This window comes from Cyclopterus lumpus, chromosome 3 (assembly GCF_009769545.1).
Source record: "Cyclopterus lumpus isolate fCycLum1 chromosome 3, fCycLum1.pri, whole genome shotgun sequence".
NCBI lineage: Eukaryota > Metazoa > Chordata > Actinopteri > Perciformes > Cyclopteridae > Cyclopterus > Cyclopterus lumpus.
In genome coordinates, this window is record NC_046968.1 from 2,442,576 (window position 1) to 2,461,635 (window position 19,060).

The window sequence follows — 19,060 nt, forward strand, 5'->3', positions numbered from 1 at the left end:
ACTGAACTCTGGAAGACTTTATTTCCACCAAACCTGGTTTCTCAATTCATTTCATCCGTCGGGTTTCTTCACCTCTTCTTTCTCCCCCGAACACTGTCCAGCATGTGTTATCTAGAAAGAAGGACATACTCTTCTGTACCCATCATCATTCAAAATATGCTTCTCCATTAAAGGAAGAGCACTAATGTGTGAAGAATGCTCTATCAGTCGGCACTATCAGCAGGTCCTCCAGGAGAGTAAGGGGAAGGCCTCGGTTTTAAAATGGATCCCAAAGACAGGAGAGGAGTGAGTGCGCCAAGTGACTTATGTCAAGTGGACATCCTTATCTAGGAAAGATGAGGCGGCTCTCAAGGCAGCCAGGCAGAGAGCAGGCTACTAGAGAGCAGCCTCCGTCAGGGAGGCTGCTCTCTAGTAGAGGGGGGTGTAGATTAGGCAGGGTCGTGGAGCCCAGATCAGGTCTTCGGCGAAGTGGTTGAGGATAACAGCAAGTCTAACGGGGTAGGAGTTTGGGAGGAGGGGAAGGGAATCGGGCCAGAGCAGACTGCTCTACTCCAGGCAGCTGGTCCCTCCTCGAGGCAGCCGACAGCCGCCGGCCACCATGACGGAGTGGACCCTGCTCAAGCGGCTGCTGGACGCTGTCCACCAGCACTCCACCATGATCGGGCGCCTGTGGCTCACCGTCATGGTCATTTTCCGGCTGCTCATCGTTGCTGTGGCGACTGAGGACGTGTACACCGACGAGCAGCAGATGTTTGTGTGCAACACGCTGCAGCCGGGATGCTCCACCGTCTGCTACGACGCGTTCGCGCCCATCTCGCAACCTCGCTTCTGGGTGTTCCACATCATCAGCGTCTCCACGCCATCCCTCTGCTTCATCATCTACACGTGGCATAACCTGTCCAAGCTGCCTCACAATGCCACCCAGAGGCAGCGGCGGGGACCAGGAGTCATCCCAGGGCTGGGAGGCCCCAACGTGGGGCAAGGCAGTGGACGGGAGGCGTATGACCGAAGCTGCGACTCGGACAGTTGCTCCATCCGCTCCCATAAGCATCTGGGTCACAGCGTGGCGGACGTGCTGGAGGGCGTCACCGCTCAGACCCTCCTGAGGGGAGACCCCAACAACATAGTGTCCTTGAGCCACGCCAGAGGTTACACCATCAGAGAGGGGAGCGCAGAGGGTCATGTGGTCTCTGGAGGGGTTTTGTCTAAATGTTACATCTTCCATGTGTGTGTACGGGCTGTTCTGGAGGTGGGCTTTGTCACGGCTCAGTGGAAGCTGTTTGGCTTCCAGGTACCTGTCCATTTCCTGTGTACCTCGAGCCCCTGCAGCCAGCCGGTGGACTGCTACGTGTCCAGGCCCACGGAGAAGACCATCTTCTTGCTCTTCATGTTTTGTGTGGGGATTTTCTGTATCCTGCTCAACCTGCTGGAGCTCAACCATCTGGGCTGGAAGAAGATCAGGCAGGCTGTGAGGCTGAGGGAGAGGGCGTCCTGGGGAGGATGTCCAGGTATGAGAGGGGGGTATGAGACCTTCCCTTTAGACAGCCCCTCTCTCACATATTCTTTGGGCTGCAGGGACATGACCAGCACCACTTCCCTGCCCACTTTGGACCTGGTGGTGGGGCATCAGCCTGACTGGACCTGTGCTGTGAACAGGGAGCCTGAGGAGGTCAGAGAGACTGGACCAGAGCAACCAAAGACACAGGACTCCCCTAAAGGAGAGAGGCAGCCTCTGAAGAGTAAGGGAGCCATCAGAGAGTCCAAACAGAGAAGTGCTGAGGTCTGGATATAGTCCACAACCATTGCTGCCTTTGGAAGTTTGACTCCTGGAGCTCACTTTGGAATTTAAAGGGTCCCCAGCCAAATGTAATAGTTTACAGGATCGGGTTATCCACATGACAACGTAGTTACTTTTACTTTAATTGAGAGAGTTTCTGTACAGAGATTCAACAGAAACGGGATATTTATGTGAAGTGACAGATTTGATCTGATTGGATAGATTCAAGAAGATAATTAGAAATATGTTTTAGGTTTGATGCAGTCTAACCCTGCAGTTAATCCTACCTTTATGAAGGTTATAAAGTTCAGATTTTGAGAAATGTGTTGATTGTATGGCATTACACTCATGCATGTTGGGCAACTTGTGTGAACTAACCTTTACTTCAGACCAGAGATCCTCCTGGTTATGATATCCATCTTTATGATTGGATTCATTGCATGAACAAATTTACCTTTTATCTGCAGCTCTGTCTTTAACTAAGTGGAGCTACCAAATAGCTGTGGCCAAAAAATACTGGTTTGAATGCCGATGCTGGGAGTCAAACGGGGGATTTCAGAGTGTTTCCAGTACCATGTAAGTGTTCACCATATGTATGTTCTGGAGGCTAATGGACACAACATCCACGTGGATGTGTATGTGTTCACAATGCATAGGGACAGGCTGTAAACATATATACATGAATAAATATGATCACTGATGACAGGGCTGCTTAAGGCAGTGACCACAACAGAAACACCAAACAGTGTGTATTGTTTCCCCTCATCATCACAGGTTGCATGACGAGTCATATTTAGACTGTTTGCTTTGAATAGCTCTCAAGAGGCTGAGAGGTCAAATGATATTGATATGTGTATGATTATTAAGTTACACAGTAAGAAACAAGTACAATGAATGAATATATCTGCTGTCATTTGACCAGTGCAAAAGAATATGGCGACATCATGTATCATATCATCCATCGGTGATGCTGGGGGATACGCCCCGTGTCCCAGTTCATCCCATGGGTGTTGGATGGGTGGGGGGGGGGGGGGGTCAGGGGTCAGGGCTCCACCAAACTGGGGAAGCCATTTGTCATCGCAGCTGGTTTTGTGTACAGAACTGGACTGTTGACACAAAGTAAGAGGCACACTGTAACCTAAAATATCGTTGTGTGCCGTAATATTAACCAGAAGTACACAACCGGAGATACGTTTTGATCATGTGACGTTCAGATCACAAACAGAAACACACGTGGCTCCTTTTTTGCTTGTTTTATTTATGCAATATATGTATTAATATATTCAATTTACAACATCTATAAAACACCTGTTGCTGCTGAAAGAAACTAAACACAGAGCTGCGCAGCCCCTTCGCGTTGCCTTGTCGTTGGTTGTAATATGAATACTGAATAATACTGAATAATGAATACGGCAAAGGCAAACAGGTACAGTGTTCAGAGATCTTGTTTTAGTGTATCAAGTCAGGCATTCATACTGCGGCACTAATGAAACACATCAAAGGGAACTGGGCTGGCTGTCAGTCTTAAATCAAACACTTGGTTGAGAAGTTGCAGATGTTCCCCAGTATCCATAATCCATAATGTCAATCCTTAGGGGGAAAAGTAACTTGCAGCATCTTGAACATCTTGAACATCTAGGCAAAGTAAGTATCCATACATTTTATTACATTCTTCTCTAATGTATATAAAGCTGAGTTGGTCCACAACACATTAAAAGACTAAACTTAATGAATTTATTAAGTACATATTGGAACAAATACCCAACAAGAACACACCTCTGGAGGGAAAAAAGGTTTCTTCTCATTGCAATGAGAATAATTTGAAGTCCCGTAATATCTGGAATAAAAGACAGTATTCATATATAATGGTCATATAAATAAAGGCTGGTCACTAATAAAAGGCAGCTAAATATGTATATATATTTTTAATAATCTGATAGCACAACTGGTAAATTGTGTACACTTCACATCAGTACATCAGAGTGTCAACACTTCTGCTTTTGCTCTTCTTCTTAAAGTTATGAAACTAAACATGTCCTGCAAATGTATCATACTTAAAGCTTACCAGGAACAGAAGTTATTAATCTTTTTTAAACATGTGGCTCTAGTATCCTTGAAGGGAAATCACATTCCTGTCAGAGATGAGAAACCAGCCCAATCCAGTGGTTCTGTTGCCTACACGTAGTGAACACGACCTGACAGACGGGATCGACATCTAAATAAAACAGGAGCGGGTCAGAGAACGACTCAAATAAGATCCAATTAAAATAAAGTTTCAAACAAATAAATCTCCAGTTGGAGGTACAAAAGGCCGTGACCTCTCTTTGACCCCCGGGTGGTGGCTGAGGTTCCTCAGCTCGGCCACAGAACCGGCAGCCTTTACTCGTCCTACCGTTTATCACAAGCTAACCGAGAACGGATCATCTACTTCAACGGATCGGATACCGTTCACAATCCAAATGACAATAGTTGATATTCTGGATTCAATAGAGTACAGTCCAAAGGACATCTGTGGTACACATCTAAGTCTCATATACATCTGATATGGCAGTGATTCTAACCTGGGTGTGAATAACACAAAGTGCAACGCTGAAGAAAAAGAGAAACAAATGACATAATAACACTAAATGGAGCATGTCTATAAACACATGTGGGAGCTAGATTCTAAAGCTTCAGTGCAATACAGGCGACATTTCAAAGAGCACTTTCAATCGGTTTCAGTGTGACAAGGCAGTCATCACCACGGTCCTTATCAATAAGTCAGAGCATGTAAACAGAGAGAGAGAGAGAGAGAGACAGAGAGAGAGAGAGAGAGAGACAGAGAGAGAGACAGAGAGAGAGAGACAGAGAGAGAGAGAGAGAGACAGAGAGAGAGAGAGAGAGAGAGAGAGAGAGAGAGAGAGAGACAGAGAGAGAGAGACAGAGAGAGAGAGAGAGAGAGACAGAGAGAGAGAGAGACAAAGAGAGAGAGAGACAGAGAGAGAGACAGAGAGAGAGAGAGACAGAGAGAGAGAGACAAAGAGAGAGAGAGACAGAGAGAGACAGAGAGAGAGAGAGACAGAGAGAGAGAGAGAGAGAGAGAGACAGAGAGAGAGAGACAGAGAGAGAGAGAGACAGAGAGAGAGAGAGACAGAGAGACAGAGAGAGAGAGAGACAGAGAGAGAGAGACAGAGAGAGAGACAGAGACAGAGAGAGAGACAGAGACAGAGAGACAGAGAGACAGAGACAGAGAGAGAGAGACAGAGAGAGAGAGACAGAGAGAGAGACAGAGAGAGAGACAGAGAGACAGAGAGAGAGAGAGAGACAGAGAGAGAGAGAGAGACAGAGAGAGAGAGAGACAAAGAGAGAGAGAGACAGAGAGAGAGACAGAGAGAGAGAGAGACAGAGAGAGAGAGACAAAGAGAGAGAGAGACAGAGAGAGACAGAGAGAGAGAGAGACAGAGAGAGAGAGAGAGAGAGAGAGAGACAGAGAGAGAGAGACAGAGAGAGAGAGAGACAGAGAGAGAGAGAGACAGAGAGACAGAGAGAGAGAGAGACAGAGAGAGAGAGACAGAGAGAGAGACAGAGACAGAGAGAGAGACAGAGACAGAGAGACAGAGAGACAGAGACAGAGAGAGAGAGACAGAGAGAGAGAGACAGAGAGAGAGACAGAGAGAGAGACAGAGAGACAGAGAGAGAGAGAGAGACAGAGAGAGAGAGAGAGACAGAGAGACAGAGAGAGAGAGAGAGAGAGAGAGAGAGAGAGAGACAGAGTTCACTTCAGTTCCTCGTCCTTGTAAAAACACGAGTTCTGGACGACACTTAAGAGCACAGCAGGCAACACAGGCAGTCAGTTTGGGGGGGGGGGGGGGGGATGGCTGTAGAGTTACAACACACAGGTAGAGTCTAACAGGAGTCCTTTACACCCCGACTGTCTACCAGTACATTGGTGGGATCACTGTTCATAAATCCATAAAGCATGTCTTACAATAAATAGGAATGGAGTGTTGTGGAAAGGAACAGTGACAAGCAGCTAAAGCCTCCACTGAGCAAATGTTGTCGTCCACATTTTTAAAGAGAATAATTTGTGTGTCATTTTGTGTAACTTTGGCCATCGTTTCTACCAGATATCCAAGAGGGCAGGAACCAAGCAGCCCACACTTCATGCAGATTATTAACGCTTTTCTTTTTGAAAGGGACCTGCTGGTCACACATCCACCACCATAAACACACCTTCTAATCCCCGTCCTGCATGTGGGCCCTCCCCCACTGACCATAACAGATGGATTGCTTGTAACAGATCGTTTGAGTAATAATTCATTTGGCTTACCTCTGGGCTTATTAAATCAGTTATTCTTTGGCCACTTTGGGGCAGAACTTCATAACAAGCTGAACTCACACACATATTTCATTTCATTATTTTGAAGTCCTTGTCTCTCGTGTCCTCTGTTTCTCTGCACTTCCTGTCCCTGTGATTGTCTGCCCTGTCCCTGATTGTTTCCTCCTGTGTCCAATCACCTGCACCAGCCCTCTGTATTTAAGTCCTGTTCATGTCATTCCCCTTTGTCGGTTCGTCTTGTCCAGATCTTTGAAGATCATGTGTGTGAGCCTGTTTTGTTTGAATCCTGTTGAGCAATAAAGTTGCCTTTTCCAGTGTTGACGGCGTTTGGGTCCAGTGTCCTGCAGCTGTGCACATAACATTAGAAGAGGTGAACGTAGCTACCGACTGCTGCTGGAAACAAATGAATGACCAGTCCATAACTGTTAATGTACAAAATCAATAAACTGAAAGATACTTTAGAGTTTTTGTTTTAATCTACTGTGTAATTCCTTCTTTTACTTCTGCTGAAATATCTATCCATTCATCCATCCATCCATCCATCCATCCATCCATCTATCCATCCATCCATCCATCTATCTATCTATCTATCCATCCATCTATCTATCTATCCATCTATCCATCCATCCATTCATCCATCCATCTATCTATCCATCCATTCATCCATCCATCTATCTATCTATCCATCCATCCATCCATCTATCCATCCATCATCTAGAATCCCCCCCACCACTATTTACCACAACAACAATCTATAGAATCAGGTTTGCCCTGGTCCAGCCCCTTGATATGCTGCTATAGGCTTATAGGCTGCTGGGGGATGTTTTAGGATACACTGAGCACCTCTCTCCTCTTCTCTCTCTCCTTATGGATACATTTACATCTCTCCATTGCACCTTATTAACTCTGCTTCCTCCCCGGAGTCGTTGTGACTTCACGTCTCATAGGGTCCACTGGACCTGGAGGTGTCTGATGCTGGTGAGCCGGCCTCCCGCCTTGGCCCTGCTGATGCCCCGCCCCCTCCTCTCTACCTCCTTCTGTTTCATGGATTGGAGTTCCATTCATACATTGTCATATTCATGTAATGTGTTTATGTAACTCTGTAACACTGTTCATTCTGTACACATGATATCTATTGCTTCTGTCCATCCGGGGAGAGGGATCCTCCTCTGTTGCTCTCCTGAAGGTTTCTTCCCTTTTTTCCCTGTGAAAGGTTATTTTTGGGGAGTTTTTCCTGATTCGATGTGAGGTCAAAGGTCAGGGATGTCGTATGTGTACAGATTGTAAAGCCCTCTGAGGGGAGTTTGTAATTTGTGATATTGGGCTATACAAAATAAACTGATTTGATTTGATGATAGAGCGGAGGGTAAGGAGTCATTACAACCTGTCTCATTGACTGCAGGTGTTTCCTGACTCATTTAAAGCAATGTCACCATGTTACAGATATCAACAACGCAAAGAGTACAATATTATTGTACTGATAGAACTGATGGCCAAAACTACGACATGAAATAAGCTCCAATTGGTTGAAATGATCCTTAAACTTTGGTAAGGCTTCACTCGAGTGCCAACACTTACCACTTTGGCTTGTGTTTGGACAATAACACAGAACATGACATGCTATTTAAAATACAAAAAGATCAAAGACATTGGTGGAATACAGCAGTGAGGCATCCATATAGGTCTTCATACAGATAGGTCTTCATACAGCAGTGAGGCATCCATATAGGTCTTCATACAGATAGGTCTTCATACAGCAGTGAGGCATCCATATAGGAGGTCTTCATACTGCAGTGAGTGTCCGGTGGTTTCATCAGATCTCCCTTTGTTCTCTTTTTGCCAGAGCATTTGATTTATCGTTTGCTGTCGGGATGTCAAGAGAATTTCAACAAAGATAACTGAAATACATTTCTAAAATACATTACTTGCTATAATTGTCTTCTCAGGATGATTTGGGTGAAACATCAGCTAATTCCTCTGACTCCGTTCATACTTGGATCATAGTAAGCCGTGAGCATGATGTCCATGACATCATCATCCCTATGACTGGATGAAAGAAGCGTCCTCATTTTGGGGCTAACTATATGAGTGTGAGGAATTACCCTGAAATGAAAACAATGTGACTGTAATGCAAAGGAAAGCTTATCATGCGTCTGTAGGGACACACAGATTCCAGTGGTGAACTTCAAGCAGAGTTCAGGAGCCTCAGTGTGTGGTGAAAAATAAAGCAGACAGGGGAGCAATGTCATCTGAGGGACTGAAGGGTCCGACCAGGCAGAGGGTCCCTCTCACGGTCTTGGTTTTCAGTTGGCTTCAGGTTCATAAACATCAACAGAGAAAACAATTCAATCAGCGACATGTTTTCATCTCATGTCACAACTACTACCTCTCTGGCTCCGTTTGGAAAATGAGTAGGAAGGAATGTGTTCCCAGCTTCGGGGCTGAGCTGGCCCCGTTGGGCCGAGTGGGTTCAGAGGCTGAGGAAGGGAGTCTTGAGAGGACTCAGGGTGCCGGTCTTCACTGGGGCAGGGGGACGATGACGTCCACGTAGTTGATGGGGAAAAAGCCGGACTCGCCGCTGATCATGCCCTCGTACCAGTTCTCATCGATCTGGTTGGTGAGGATGATGATGTCCCCCTCCTTGAAGCCGAGCTCGCCCTCGTTCTCCGGCTCGAAGTCGTAGAGCGAGCGGCAGCACGGCTGGTCCAACACTTCGCTCTCTGCGCCACAGGGAGATCAATATTATTGCAGGATGAGAACTGCCTTCTTTCCTACCAACTAACCATTTCTTTCATTATCAAGTAATTCATTCTTTTTTAATCAGATTCTTTTCCAATTAGTCGTTGGTAAAATGCCCGAAAGGAGACTAATAAGATGTTTTTAATTGCTTATAAGAAAAGAGAAACGACTTGGCTGAAAAGCCCAGAGTTGTGAGTAAGAGGACCTTGAGTGGATGGCGTTTACTCAGTTGACCTTCATTACAACCCAAGTGACCTTTACCTGCTGCTGAAGATCAAGACATCGTGAGATATGGTTAAAAACACAAACTAAAGCTAATTAGTCAGTAAAGTGGAGTTAAGATTTCATCAAATATCTTAGATTTTCTTTTCCAGCTGCTGATGAAGATCATAAGATGCATTGGAAAGCAGAGAAGAAAATAGAACTAATAGTACTAATACTGAGACAACTGAGGAAACTCCATATCTCCAAGATCATGGAAACACTCGTCCTGAAGAGCCTCACATTCCAGGATCACCAGGAGCGTGTCTGCTGGATTTCATTCATCAGCAAAAGAGTCGTGAGTGCGTCGTCATGAACGTGCGAATGCGGAGTCGGCGTGCGTTACTCACGGTGAACATTGCCATTGATGGCGGGGCTCTCAGGCCATGACAGTGAAACAGAGGCTATATGATCAGCTGGGTGAGATGTAAAGACACATGAAGATGGTGTTGAGCACCAGACAACACAACACAATGCACACACACAAATCATCCCACATCATACTTGCTGAGCACCAGTCGTGTCTGACTTCTACCAGTAGAGGGCGGCAGTGCTTTTGTTCAGATGCTGAACATGTTTACAGTAATCTCTTGTTCACTTCTTTTCAACATGCTGCCAGTGGGACTGTAACCACTATCAGGGTGGTCAGACACGCCCTGGCCAGGAATCTAACGTCCACACAAGAGATCCAACCCCCATAACTACTGTACTAACAAAGAAACTGTGACACAAACAATAATAATACAATCATATATGAATTTATAGTCAGACATATTCATTTAGACATAACTAAATGCATCCATTACATTAGAGAAATTGGACATTTAAGGAAATTATTATTGAGTATAATGTGGATATAAAACAGGGTTAAACTGTTAAAGTAACAGTTTAAATGACATAACACCAGTTAGTGTATATTAACAGCCACATTACTTAATTGTTCTCCAAAATAATTGGCATGACATTTCGTTTTTTTTGTTATTTAGTCGCAGCCGCGATGTAGCATTTCACTTTTGGTAATGATGACAAATCGCTGCTGTCAATTAAAGCTAACACCTATTTTTGTCATTAAAAAGCAGACAGCAACAAACAAACTCAAATAGTTTGTCAGAAAGCTCGTGGTGGATGGAGAACAAGTGGGATGTTTACTGTCAGTTTCAAAAGATGGAACTATTCTAAAATAGTATAGACAGCAATCTGCATTTAGTGAGGGAGGATAAATATACTTTGTACATGTACAGACATTCAACACTGTATAAAGAAATACCTACTTTTACCATTGACCGTTGGGTTGATCTGGATGTCTGGAAGGGATAGTAGAAAGAAATGTATATATACTTGAAGGCAAAGCAATCAATGAAGATGGGGCTGACAGAGGAAGATACACATTGGAAAGAAGGGAAGTACCGGTGGATTTGAGTGAGGAGCTGTAGGACAGGCTGTTGTGCTGACTGTTGTCCAGGGTCTCCATGCTGCTCCTGATGGACTTGGGTTTGAACTCTCTCTTGGGCCGGCTGCTGGCTGTGGATATCCTGAGGTCAGAGCAGAACAAGTTATGTATATGAAACTCTTCTGGAAGAGAGAACAAGAATAGAAACTACTTGGATGGAAAGGGATCACCAGACTTTTCTTTCTCTGGTGTTTAGAGTCCGTGGAGGAAAAGGAATGCTCTTGCTCCTGCATGGGGTAGTGGTGCCCTTCAGCCTCTTGAGGCCAACATGGGTATTACAACAACAAACACTCTTTTTGAAAAGATTATTAAAATCACCGGCCCAAACATTTGTTCCTTTTCCTTTTCATTTTGTTTCATCTCTCACCTGTTTTTACACAAAGCATCACTGTTGTATTTGAAGTCGCTTTGATTTTGATTTTGTCATCCAGGAATGAAATGAGGCACTCGATGTATGGGCCAATTACCAGCTTACATGGTTGTGTTTGTGTCGGATGTAGTCAAATGGAGTGTTGATACACAGCAGCTTGGTGGTGGCTGAGTTTCATACAACATAGAAGTATTTTCCCTTCTTCAAATTATAGCCGAACGGATTTTGGAAAATAAATCCCATTTGTACTCTGCTCACAGACCTGCTGTCACCACATTGGGCGTCTCTCATCGGTGGCATTCATGCTTTCACAGTGAAATGGCATTCTTTGGACGAGCAGAACCGGACTGAGATTGTCCTCCTCCCACTTGGGCTGAAGGCTGCACAGCACTCACTGAGGGCAAAGGGAAGCGCTTCTCCTCACCTTCCCTGCAGCTTTCCACTGAGCTCCTGCAGGATTTCACTCGACTGCCGGTGGTACTCTGCGGCAGCCTCGATCAGCGCCAGTAGCTGGCTCGCCTGCTCTACCTATTGGACACACACACACACACACACACACACACACACACACACACACACACACACACACACACACACACACACACACACACACTATAAAATCATGCCTAAGTCTGTCTGGTCTATCAGGGCCAGAGGGGTTGTTGAACATGATGCGCTGTGTATTGATGACTCCTTCATGCCGCTGTCCGTGGTGCTGAAGAAGCACGCAGCCTTTTGGTCTGAGTCACGCCAGAGTCACAAAACGAGCAAACTCCTGTTATAAATGAACAAATGGCCGACTGCCTACTGGTCTGTTCTTCATTGAGAAGTTCTATCCTGTCTCTCACATCATTTTCCAGGAAGTTGAACATGCTCCTCTCCGCCAGCTCTTTGCTCTCGTCGAACTTCTCCACGGCCTGCCGGATCTCCTCGTCGGGGACTTTTCCCTGACGCTTCTTCTTGTAGTCAAAGTCCAAGCGGCGTCCCTCCAGCTTCTTCAGGTGGTGCTGCGAGCACAAAGAGGAGCACGCCAACACAAAGTGAGTCAATTTGTTCTTGCTCTTTCACAACTATCTCGTAGTTTTAGGAACCATTTCAGTTTCAGAACTGGTATGGGGCGTTCACACCAAACCATGCAACGTCAATGCACAGACGCGAATGGTTGAGAAATTCGCCGGGCGTTGCGTGTGTGAACGCACCATTACGCCCCTTGTAACCATGGTAACACAAATGGGAGTGCATGAATTTGACCAGATATATCAGAAGGTAAAAAGGTCTCAAAGGTTTCACTAAATAGTGTGAAGGAGGAGACAAATCAAGCACACAGCGCCTGTGATCACACAAAGGAGTTGTACCGTGATCTCTTTGAGGTCCTTGTCCTGTAGATTCTGCAGGGGGTCGATGAAGTTTTGTTTGACACCTATGTCCAGGGAGTCCTTCACATCTGCCATCTGCCTCATGGCCTCGCCCATGTCCACCAGAGCACAGCCTACAGGACACATCTTCTCAGTTAACCTGTGGTATAACACACAACTCCTTTGAAGACATGAAGTCTGTCTGCTCAAAGGAAAACAGAAGCAGGTCAGACACCAATGAGGCTTCACATTAAAATGTGATGACATGTACACGTTAAGGAGTCATTACAACCTGTCTCATTGACTGCAGGTGTTTCCTGACTCATTTAAAGCAATGTCACCATGTTACAGATATCAGCAACGCAAAGAGTACAATATTATTTTACTGATAGAAATGATGGCCAAAACTACGACATGAAATAAGCTCCAATTGGTTGAAATGATCCTTGAACTTTGGTAAGGCTTCACTCGAGTGCCAACACTTACCACTTTGGCTTGTGTTTGGACACAGAACATGAAATGCCCCCCCCCCCCCCGTAAACACTGTTAGTTCTTTCAGCACTGTTATGAAGTTATTTATCTGGTCTTACTGAAACCTGGCTTTAGCTGGTAGCAGCCATCTTTGACTTGGGCCTATTAATAAACCCCAAACCTGAATTATATAAATGAACTCTTGTCTTTCACAACCAACCTGGAAAACACTCCAGCTAATTCTAGGATGGCTCTGGAGCCGATGGTTGCACAAAACCACTACATGGTGATGGCCGTAATCCAAGATGGAGACGAGTCCTTTAGAATCCTGTTCTTCCCTGTGGTTCTCCAGTCGTAACACACTCAGTTTATTAAAACTTTTCATGTGACTTTTGTTTTTACTCCGTAACTCTCCTGTGAAACCAGCTTCCACTTTCTGTCCCATTTAGTATGAACACTCATAGTCAGGGCTGGCTCAGGATTATCGTTAGTTATGCTGCTTTAGGCCTAATCCACTGAGCTCCGTGGTCCTCATCCTCCGCACCATTGTTCCTTATCCAGTGCTAGGGTCCTGGGACAGAGGATGTGGTACAGATTGTAAAACCCTCTGAGGCAAATGTGTGAATTGTTATGTCGGGCTATACGAATAAAATGTAATGCATTTCCAATTCAGCACCTTTGAATCCTGCATTGACCGTTTGTTGTGCGTGGTGTTTTGGATGCATACACCTGACTTCTGCTGATGATACAAATGTGACCTCCGGGAGGAGTGTGTCATTGCTCCTCAGCTGTGCGCCAGTCAAACAGCAGGAGTCGAACGTACGCTCGTGCTGAAAGAGAGACCCATTCACCTCTCTGCAGCCCACTATCTGATTCTTATTATTTTATATGAGAATGGGTACCGAACACAGAGTCCTCTCCCAGTTCAAGGCCGTAGCGCAGCATGCAGTCTCCCAGCAGGCCTTCGGTCTGAGGGTAGCCAGTGGTCTTCACCTGGCCTCGGATCTTAGACACTGTGTTCAGCATGTTCAGTTTGGCTCGAGAGGCTGTGGAGGAAACACACATACCGGTTGTAGTGGCAGATACAGTAACTTTACCGTACAGCATATGCTCCAGCTTGTTGTTGTTGTTTACCTGGGTTGGGCTGGAGGTATTCTGTTGTTTTGGACAAGAGATCAAACACGGACTTGTTGGTCACCTCAATTTTCTAAAAGGAGCAGGACAAGAACGTTTACTTAATATTTGTATTGATTTACGTGTAAATATGTTCTGGTTCTACAGAGTGTTTGAAACATTAGTCAGTAAGTGATTCTACAGTGTTTCAGTTGTCAAGTTAATTTAGACATTTAGATATAAAGTAAAGTGACTAATAACATTTGAAAAATGAATAAGCCATTATTGATTATTAAATTGTGTTTTATTATGTGGTCACAGCTTTTAGTCATCACATCTGTCCAGGTCAAATTGATAACTATAAACAGATGATCATCATATCCAATTATGTTTTGTTTTCCTTAACAACCATATAATTGACACTTGGACATTTCTTACATGAACAGCTTCACTATTTACAGGCTGGCTGCACGTTTCCCTTGTTGTGGTGCTGGCTTGCAGATGGTTTGTAAAGGTCCACCTGGACTGAACTCACCCTCTCCATCTCCATGAAGTCTTCATCCAGCTTGGTCCCCTCGGCCCCGCTGATCTTCTCACTGAGTAGCTGCACAAAGAGAGCACAGAGAGAATACTGAGGAACACAACGGGCAGGAGGAGGGATGGAGGATCCATCATCAGGGTTTTAGCCAGACCCAGCATGCACCTCTTGGTCAACCACATTGTGGGTGTGTTCCACCACTGTGGTGGTCTGCCCGGCCCATGTGTGGATCCACCTGTGTCTAATCACCTCGTGAACATGACTTTGTGGTCTCAAACTCTAGCTTTAAGTCTTCTTCAATACAGCGTGATGTTCATTTAGTAAATGATGGTCCATTTAGAGTCAAACAGACCATAGGGGATGCTTTGGGGCGGGGCTACAAGGTGATTGACAGGTTGCTGCTGCTACCTCTACGTCACTCCCTTCATATTGCAAATATGGAAACTTGTGTTCATTCCACTCTCTTATCCAAATAGCTTATCCTATTTTTAGGGCGCTGGAGCCGATGGTTGCACAAAACCACTACATGGTGATGGCCGTAATCCAAGATGGAGACGAGTCCTTTAGAGTCCTGTTCTTCCCTGTGGTTCTCCAGTCGTAACGCACTCAGTTTATTAAAACTTTTCATGTGACTTTTGTTTTTACTCCGTAACAGAAGAACGATACCTGAGATAATAATTATTCAATAAAATGAAATTGACTGAATTTAAAGAACTACACTAGTGTCAATATATTAAATAAATCCACCTTGTTAAGGTCAAAGTGCATTTGACCTTAACCAACCTTTCATAAGCAATGTGCTATTTGATCAGTTTGCTCTTTAAAAACGTTCATGCTCATTAGTAGGGTTGCAAAGGGGCGGAAAGTTTACGGTAAATTTCCGGAAAGTTTCCACGGGAATTTTGGCTCGGGAATTAAAAAAAACAAAAAATGTGGCAGGGAACTTAAATGTAGTTGAGAACAAGACTACGCACGCCGAGCTCAGCTGGACCCTGAATGCAGCTGGTTGGGAACATTGTCTGCCAGAAACATAAACGTTTATGAACGTCTTTGTCATCAGTTTGTCTGAACGTTTCAGCCCTATGTCTGCCAAGTGTGAGAGCGCCGAGTTGCGTAGAGGCCAAGAGCGGTATTGCAGACAGATAGAGATTTAAATTATAGCTGCAACATATTGAACAAAATTACTGAACTAGTTCATTTTTTGGAGCTGTGAACTTAGTTCAACATTTTGAATTATGAACGATGAACTGAAGTAGTTCATTTTAAAAGGTGTGAACTATGAACTGAACTAGTTCATGTAGAAAGTGAACTTTACCAACACTGTTAGTCAATACCTAGCATATCGATTACTTGGTAAACTGAAGCCATGTTCATTTTAATACCAAGTTTATTTGTATACAGTAGACTAACTTTTTACAGCAGTGAGGAGGACGTTGATGAGGTCCAGGAAGAAAGCATTTAGACCTGAGAGGATTCAGGGAAAAACACTACAAAAAGGGGTGGTGATCATAGGGAATACACCTTTTTTATTCAACCTTCATGTTTTTGTTGTTCGATAAAAGAATAAAGTTCTACTCAAAAAATGTCAAAAAAGTACAAAATGTCATTTTTAAAAGTTCTATTATAAATGTTTGCATGCATGTCTGCTTATGACAAGGTACATACAGTTAAATTACCCCAACATTTCCAGTTTATTCCTGTTTATTCCCGTTTATTCCCGTTAATTCCCGTGTAAAGTTTCCAACTTGGATTGAGTTCATTCTGTAAATGATTGCTTCGGTTAGTGAACTGGTCTTATATCAGCACAGAACAGCACTGTTGTCAAACAGAGGAATGGAACTTTGACACCATTCCTCTGGTAGATTTAAAGAGGATTACAACTCTGTGTACAAATAATGGACTCATTCTGAAAGATTTAGGGCAGTCGGCTGTTGAGGAAGAAGGCTCTGAATGCAGTCAGTTCATGTTCAAAAACAAAAAAATGAACCCTCTCCCGAGTTCAGTAGTTATTGTAAACATAACCACCTATTCTATGAACCTAGCTAACTAACTATATCTATAAACCTCATGGTTAGCAGACTCGATTTGATTGTGTATATTTACCCGTTTCCTGTCAAATCTGTAAGCTAGTGATGGATTCTGGACGTCTTTCACATCGACAGTAGCCACCAGCTCAACCATCGCTCACGCCAACGGACGAGTCCCACGAATCAGACAGGGACGAGATAGAAGAAGACAAACCCGAAGAAGTCGTTTTGGATGGAGGCCTTACGGTGATGCTGGTAAACAAGAGAAACGGGCTCATCCCTGAGAGGGAGCCGATGGATCCCGATGCTGAGCTTGTGTCGATATTAAAAAGGCTTTAATTGGACGCAAAATAAGTACACGAAACAGTTGTTTTTATCCTTGTTGGGCCAGATACTGACCAGACCAATACATATGGGATTAAAAATGACTCTAAATTCATGGGAACTTTAACAAATGCTACATGTTTGACTGAAAACAACCACGACTCAATGTGCCACGACAAAACAACTAGTATTTGAGTGAACATATTTAATACATAAATGGAAGGAAATACCCCAAAGCAGATGATTTGAAGCCTTTCAAATGACAGTTGTGTTTTGCAGCCCTCTGGAGGGGGTAGCCCAACTCTCTTCAGGAGCAGCTCAGTGAAGTAGCAGTAGGTTAAATATAGGGCAGATGATGCACACGCTGCCCAGCTAAAAGCATCCCAATTAGCAGCTCCGCTAACAGCACAACATTTAACAGGGAGCGAATAGGGACATCATTAGGATTAACGGGACTGAGTGCAGACGGCATAATAACTTAGATTCAAAATGCATAGGAAAGCTAAGCCCGAGCAGCTGTGAACATTATGGATGCAGATTGCATCACAACACATGACCCTTCTTCTCAGGGTCAGACGTCATACTGTGGACAACACTGTATGCTGGAATCAGAGCGATATAACAATAATCAATGCCCATGCACGTTCTCGCTCTACAGTAGATATTGTTGTTCTTGTTGACATACCAGTGGTTGTCCATAAGGTCTGACCCTGGGACATTCAGGTCACCCAATGACCTGTCTCATGGCTAGGAGAAAGGTCAAGCTATGTCTGCTGATCAGTCGGATTTGGAAACTAGCAACGAGAGAATTCGTCATCCATCCAAAATGAGCCCATCGGTGCAGTGCTGTAAACGACACAAATGCTCTGCGGTCTGGCCTCAGTGGTGGAGTGTCAGCTGGCTGGTGATCACAACCATCTTTTAAATAATTGAAAATATTGAAGTGTTATCAATTAACGTGTACAGTACACCCTTAATTCCTGGTGTACACAATGGCAGTCATGCAGCGGTGTTCATCCGTTCTCCTGCTTTTTAAATGTTGGTATCCTGGACCTTTGTGGTGATTCCCTCTACAGATCCATTGACACCTTCAGCACTGAAGTCCTTTTGTGCCCCTCATCAGACTGTCCACCATCTCAACTTTCAGAGATGACCCCCACTCGGTCTTGATTCTGCTCCTCTCACACATCCAGCTGAGCAGACTGGGGTGTGGACTGTATGGAGCCGTTTGTTTTACATGTTAGGAAGTCGTTGCCAATGCAAACCTGGCAGCCCTATTGTCTGCTTTATTTCATCTACTTTATTTATCTAATTCATTCTATTTTGATTGATTTTTAGAATGTTCTTTTAATTGTATTATTACATTTATATTATTATATATATATATATATATATATATATATATATATATATATATATATATATATACTTTTGTGTGCTTAATACAAAGCACTAATTGCCCACGTTTGAAAGGTGCTTACAAATAAATTTGGTGAACACTACTCAAATATTCTTTATCTGAAGGGAAATGTGCAGCCTCTTGTGGTGTTTTATGATTGATTATGATGGGTGCTATTATGAACAGCTGTGGAGCTGACCCTTCTGAACATCTTACATCATGTGATACAAACATCGCTGCATAACGCTCCTAGTTAGCCTGATGGATGAGCGGGAGAGAAGCAGGGTAGGGAGTTGCGGCCATGTCGGTAAATGACGACAGGAGCACTGGACAAAGCAATTCAATCAATTAACTCACTGAGTCCACAATGCAATTATCCAGCAACGGGACTGAGGCCAATGCCACACTTTAAACACTGATGGGTTTCAGTTGTCCAGTGATCCGGTAATAAGAGACCTGCAGTCTGTTTCACCAGCTGATGGGAAGTTTGACTTGTGTCAAACCAACACTGACTGCTGCATTGCAACTTAGTTTCACAATAAACGTGCCACTTCAATTAGTCGCCCCATTGCTAGTGATGCTACACCAAGATACAGGTCAATCGTAATATGAACAGCTTACCATTCAGTAGTTTTATAAATACAAGCACAGGTGGTTTAGCCAACAGGGGGCCATACTAACCCTGTCCTTCTACAGGTGTTCAGTGTGTGTCTATGTCCAGGGCTCCACTACGAGTGCTGCCAGGAGAGTTGTAGGCACCAAGTGGGTCAGAGCCTGGATAAAATTAGCAGACTGAGAGAGTGTAGAAAAGTGTGGCTGCCAGAGCCTTTCTAGGACAGTGGAGGGCCAGCGTGCTGAGAGAAATGAACAGGAAGGTCCCACTGTACTTTTTTACAGTTGGTTCCATCGAGTCATTTG

The 19,060-nt window shown here is 44.3% G+C and overlaps 2 protein-coding genes across 3 annotated transcripts in view; one reads left to right on the top strand and one right to left on the bottom strand.

Annotated features, from left to right (window-relative positions):
- Positions 1-598: 598 nt before the first annotated feature.
- On the top strand, positions 599-1,792 carry cx36.7 (connexin 36.7). Its single transcript, XM_034562741.1, has 2 exons — positions 599-1,084; positions 1,166-1,792. The coding sequence occupies exons 1-2, from the start codon at positions 599-601 to the stop codon at positions 1,790-1,792; spliced, it is 1,113 nt and encodes a 370-aa protein (XP_034418632.1).
- A 5,692-nt stretch (positions 1,793-7,484) lies between these two features.
- The window catches only part of sh3gl3a (SH3-domain GRB2-like 3a), a 29,935-nt gene continuing 18,359 nt past the window's right edge, over positions 7,485-19,060 (bottom strand). Inside the window, exons 2-11 of one of the 2 annotated variants that reach the window (XM_034526420.1) lie at positions 14,390-14,458; positions 13,876-13,948; positions 13,644-13,787; positions 12,271-12,404; positions 11,764-11,922; positions 11,340-11,443; positions 10,503-10,627; positions 10,367-10,399; positions 9,446-9,511; positions 7,485-8,815 (exon numbers count right to left, since the gene is read on the bottom strand). In XM_034526420.1, the coding sequence (XP_034382311.1) occupies positions 8,613-8,815; positions 9,446-9,511; positions 10,367-10,399; positions 10,503-10,627; positions 11,340-11,443; positions 11,764-11,922; positions 12,271-12,404; positions 13,644-13,787; positions 13,876-13,948; positions 14,390-14,458 (1,110 nt within the window). In that variant the 3' untranslated portion in view covers positions 7,485-8,612. The remainder of the gene's footprint in view (positions 8,816-9,445; positions 9,512-10,366; positions 10,400-10,502; positions 10,628-11,339; positions 11,444-11,763; positions 11,923-12,270; positions 12,405-13,643; positions 13,788-13,875; positions 13,949-14,389; positions 14,459-19,060) is intronic. The other variant, XM_034526429.1, reaches the window with a different exon arrangement.

Bases quoted from the DNA above. Each gene is read 5' to 3' on its own strand.
- cx36.7 (XM_034562741.1), top strand. From the start codon at position 599: ATGACGGAGTGGACCCTGCTCAAGCGGCTGCTGGACGCTGTCCACCAG. The intron at 1,085-1,165 runs GTCACCGCTCAG...ACCATCAGAGAG, and splicing joins TGGCGGACGTGCTGGAGGGC to GGGAGCGCAGAGGGTCATGT.